The sequence below is a fragment of the Nestor notabilis genome, unplaced genomic scaffold (genome assembly GCF_000696875.1).
Source record: "Nestor notabilis isolate BGI_N333 unplaced genomic scaffold, ASM69687v1 scaffold11467, whole genome shotgun sequence".
Classification (NCBI taxonomy): Eukaryota; Metazoa; Chordata; class Aves; order Psittaciformes; family Psittacidae; genus Nestor; species Nestor notabilis.
In genome coordinates, this window is record NW_009935156.1 from 1 (window position 1) to 3,313 (window position 3,313).

The 3,313-nt window shown below is 39.7% G+C and overlaps 1 protein-coding gene across 1 annotated transcript in view; it reads left to right on the plus strand.

Moving 5' to 3' along the window:
* Positions 1 to 891: 891 nt before the first annotated feature.
* LMAN1 (lectin, mannose-binding, 1) overlaps positions 892 to 3,313 on the plus strand; it is a gene marked incomplete at its 5' end in the record, with an annotated part of 12,438 nt that continues 10,016 nt past the window's right edge. Inside the window, 3 exons of the mRNA XM_010017711.1 lie at positions 892 to 1,067; positions 1,158 to 1,265; positions 2,684 to 2,745. Coding sequence (XP_010016013.1) covers positions 892 to 1,067; positions 1,158 to 1,265; positions 2,684 to 2,745 — 346 coding nt within the window. The remainder of the gene's footprint in view (positions 1,068 to 1,157; positions 1,266 to 2,683; positions 2,746 to 3,313) is intronic.

The window sequence follows — 3,313 nt, forward strand, 5'->3', positions numbered from 1 at the left end:
CACTCGGCCGGAGCGCGGGCCCGCCTCGCGCAGTGCCAGAGCTGAGCCGCGGGGACGGCCGCGGGGCTGCAGGTCCCGGTAGCGCTCGTGGTGTAGGAGCCTGAAATAGAAGCTGTGCCTTGGCAAACAGCGCTTCACTGAATGTAGCTTATGCAATTGAAGTATGGGTCAGGGATGTGGTCGTTCTGAAAATGCATCTAGTCCTCTGTAAGGCCCCCTCTTGTAAAATGTATTGATATTTATGGTACATAAGGTTCTACCTTGGTATAGTTTCTCTGTGGTAACTTCTAATGTGGGCTTTGGTTTTTTTGGTTGGTTGGTTTTTACAGGCTTTAATTATGTGAATCTTTTACTGTGACTTCACATTACGCTGTAAGTGACATGAAGGAAGCTGTCTATAGACAAGCTTTTTTTCCTGCTTTTTTTGAAGTAAATGATGACAGAAATGTTGTTTAATACAAGTGAATGAATTTATGTATGTCTGTTATTCCTTTAAACTATTAAACAGAAAATTAGAACATCTGTTATTAAAAAGCAAAGCAGAAATCTGTGATTTGTGAAGAGTTATGTGAGATACAGGAGAAAGCTAAACCCGGTTTTATTAATTTAATATGTATATTAATAGCAGGACCAGTGTTCTATTTAAGTTGTACCTTGTGGGCCCAAAAGGAAGGAGATTAAGTCTTCTGAAAAGCACTATTAACAAGCTGTTGAAGATAAAGGTGTTTTTCGTTGGTTGGGGTTTTTTCCCCCTCTCAACTGGCTGAGCACTCCACTAAAAAGTTATTCTGAAAGCTGTTCTCTGGTTGAGGAGACCAGAAAACTTTGACTTTAGGAGATCCTTTAATTGGCTGGTTAAGCACTTAAATACGTTCTCTCTCATATAATCAGTGTGGTTCCATTCCTTTCTAGATGCCATACCAAGTGCAGATCAGATTCGTATAACAACGTCTTTGAAAAGCCAAAGAGGGTCAGTGTGGACAAAAACCAAGTCAATGTTTGAATACTGGGAAGTTGAAGTGACCTTTCGAGTTACAGGAAGAGGTCGCATTGGAGCTGACGGATTGGTATTGAGAATTTGATCTAACTGGAAAAAAAACTAGACATGCTGTAAAAAGTGAATCTTGACTTGTGACTCTTGCTTCTTTCTGTAATAGGCAATCTGGTTTACAGAAGAGCAAGGCTTGGAAGGCCCTGTTTTTGGGGCAGCAGATCAGTGGAATGGTGTTGGAATTTTCTTTGATTCCTTTGACAATGATGGAAAGGTTAGTTGAAAGCAAACTCTTCTAGCAAAGATTATAAATGGGTTCTCTGCCTGTTTTGCACCTATAACTTGGGGTGGGGAGGAGAGAAGATGATGTGCTTTTCCTATTCTTTCCTCTTTCACTTTGAAGGGATAAATTAAAATAGTAAATTTTCCCTTACGTAATTTTTACTCAACTCTTTCACTTTTCACACCTTTTTTTTTTTTTTTTTTAAGCTTGAAAGTTGAAGTGTAACACATAATGAATCTCCTCCGAACATTGATTCATGGGTCAGGTTTGGAGGGAAAATACCATGTGTAACTGTATAAGCTGAAATTTGGAATGGCCATGCATGATTTGAAATATTGATGTATCTGAGGATGTGTGCTTTGCAAGAGGCTTATTCTAACAAAATATGACACTACGGAAACACCCATTTCTATCTGTAAAGATGCTCTTTTTCTTGAAACAAATCTGCCTTGAGCAGTTCAGCAGTGAAAATTCTACGGCAGATGGGGGTGACAGTTCCTGTTTTGAATTTCCGGTTTCAAGTCCAGAATGATCCTTGGAACAGGATTAACAATAGATAGTATGTCTCTTGCTTTTTTTGTTGGCACAATCTATCTGAAGGAAAAGAACCACAGTTTGGTTGTGGCTTGGTCCTTTTTGAAGACGGACTGCCCTACCGCACCACTCTGAATTGAGAAGGTCATTATTTCTGGAGTTCTTGAAGACTGTTTTGTTTGATGTTTTTTTTTTTAAGAGCTGGCAATCTTTGTAGTGGTACAGTGTATTCCTTTATGTCATGGTTTAACCCTTGTAGACAGCTAAGCACCATATGGCCAGGCACTCCCCTCTGATGGGATGGGGGATAAAATCGGAAGGCTAAAAGTAAGAAAACTCATGGGTTGAGAGGAGCAGTTTAATAGGTAAAGCAAAAGCTGCATGCTCAAGCAAGGAAAGAAATTAATTGCTGCTTCCCATTGTCAGGCAGGTGTGCAGCCATCTCCAGTACCTCAAGGGTCCATCATGCATATAATGATGACTTGGGGAGGCAAAATGCCTAAGTCTGAATGTCCCCTCTTCCTTCTTATTCCCCCAGCTTTTATTGCTGAGCATGATGCCATATGATCTGGGATATTCCTTGGTCATCTGTCCTAGTTGTGTCCCCTCGTGACTCCTTCTACATTCCAACCTACTCACTGGTGTGAGAAGCAGAAAGGGCCTTGAGGCTGTGTAAGCAATAACTAAAACATTGCTGTGTTACCAACACTGGCTTTTATCATAAATCCAGAACATGGGCCCATACAATCTACTATGAAGAAATTTTACCTGTAGTGTAATGACTTCAAGTGCTTTATTGCAGAAGGGCTATCAGTGATGTTACTTATGTTTCCCTTTGAATTAAACTTCCATTTTTTTGCTATTTCTTTTTCCAGAAAAACAATCCTGGTGTGATTGTTGTAGGCAACAATGGTAAACTCCTGTATGACCATCAGAAGTAAGGTTATTTTCAGTATTATTGATAGATGTTTGCTTTTGAATGATGTAATGTTGCATGAAACTCTTAAACATTGTGAAGGTTCATTTCATGTGAAACCTTGTTTCCTTTATGTTTGAGTTTTTCTAATTGTTAAAACGCTGTTCTGGCAGTAACAGCACAGAAATTGGCAACTGATGGATATTTAAATGGTGTATGCCCTTTGGGATGGGTAAACTCAGATAAATAGAAGTACAGACTTTTTACCTCTTCACTGCCTGTCGGTATCTTCCACGCACAGCTAATAACTGACAGAAGTGACTGAAACCTAATTGCTTGCTACTATAATTAGTTGATTTAATTTTGAGTTTGGATTGTTTAGAGTCAACAGCACAATTGACATCTTTTTGGGGTTCTCTGAGAAGTGTCTAGCTTAGTTAATGCGGTCTGGACTACAGCTTATTTCCATCTCAGTTTGTATCTAGCTTAGCTAGTGCAGTCCAGACTATAGCTTATTTCTGTCTCGGTTCACAGGTGTGGGAATGTATCTTGGAGACTTCTCCTGTGTTCAAATTTTCCAATTCCTGCT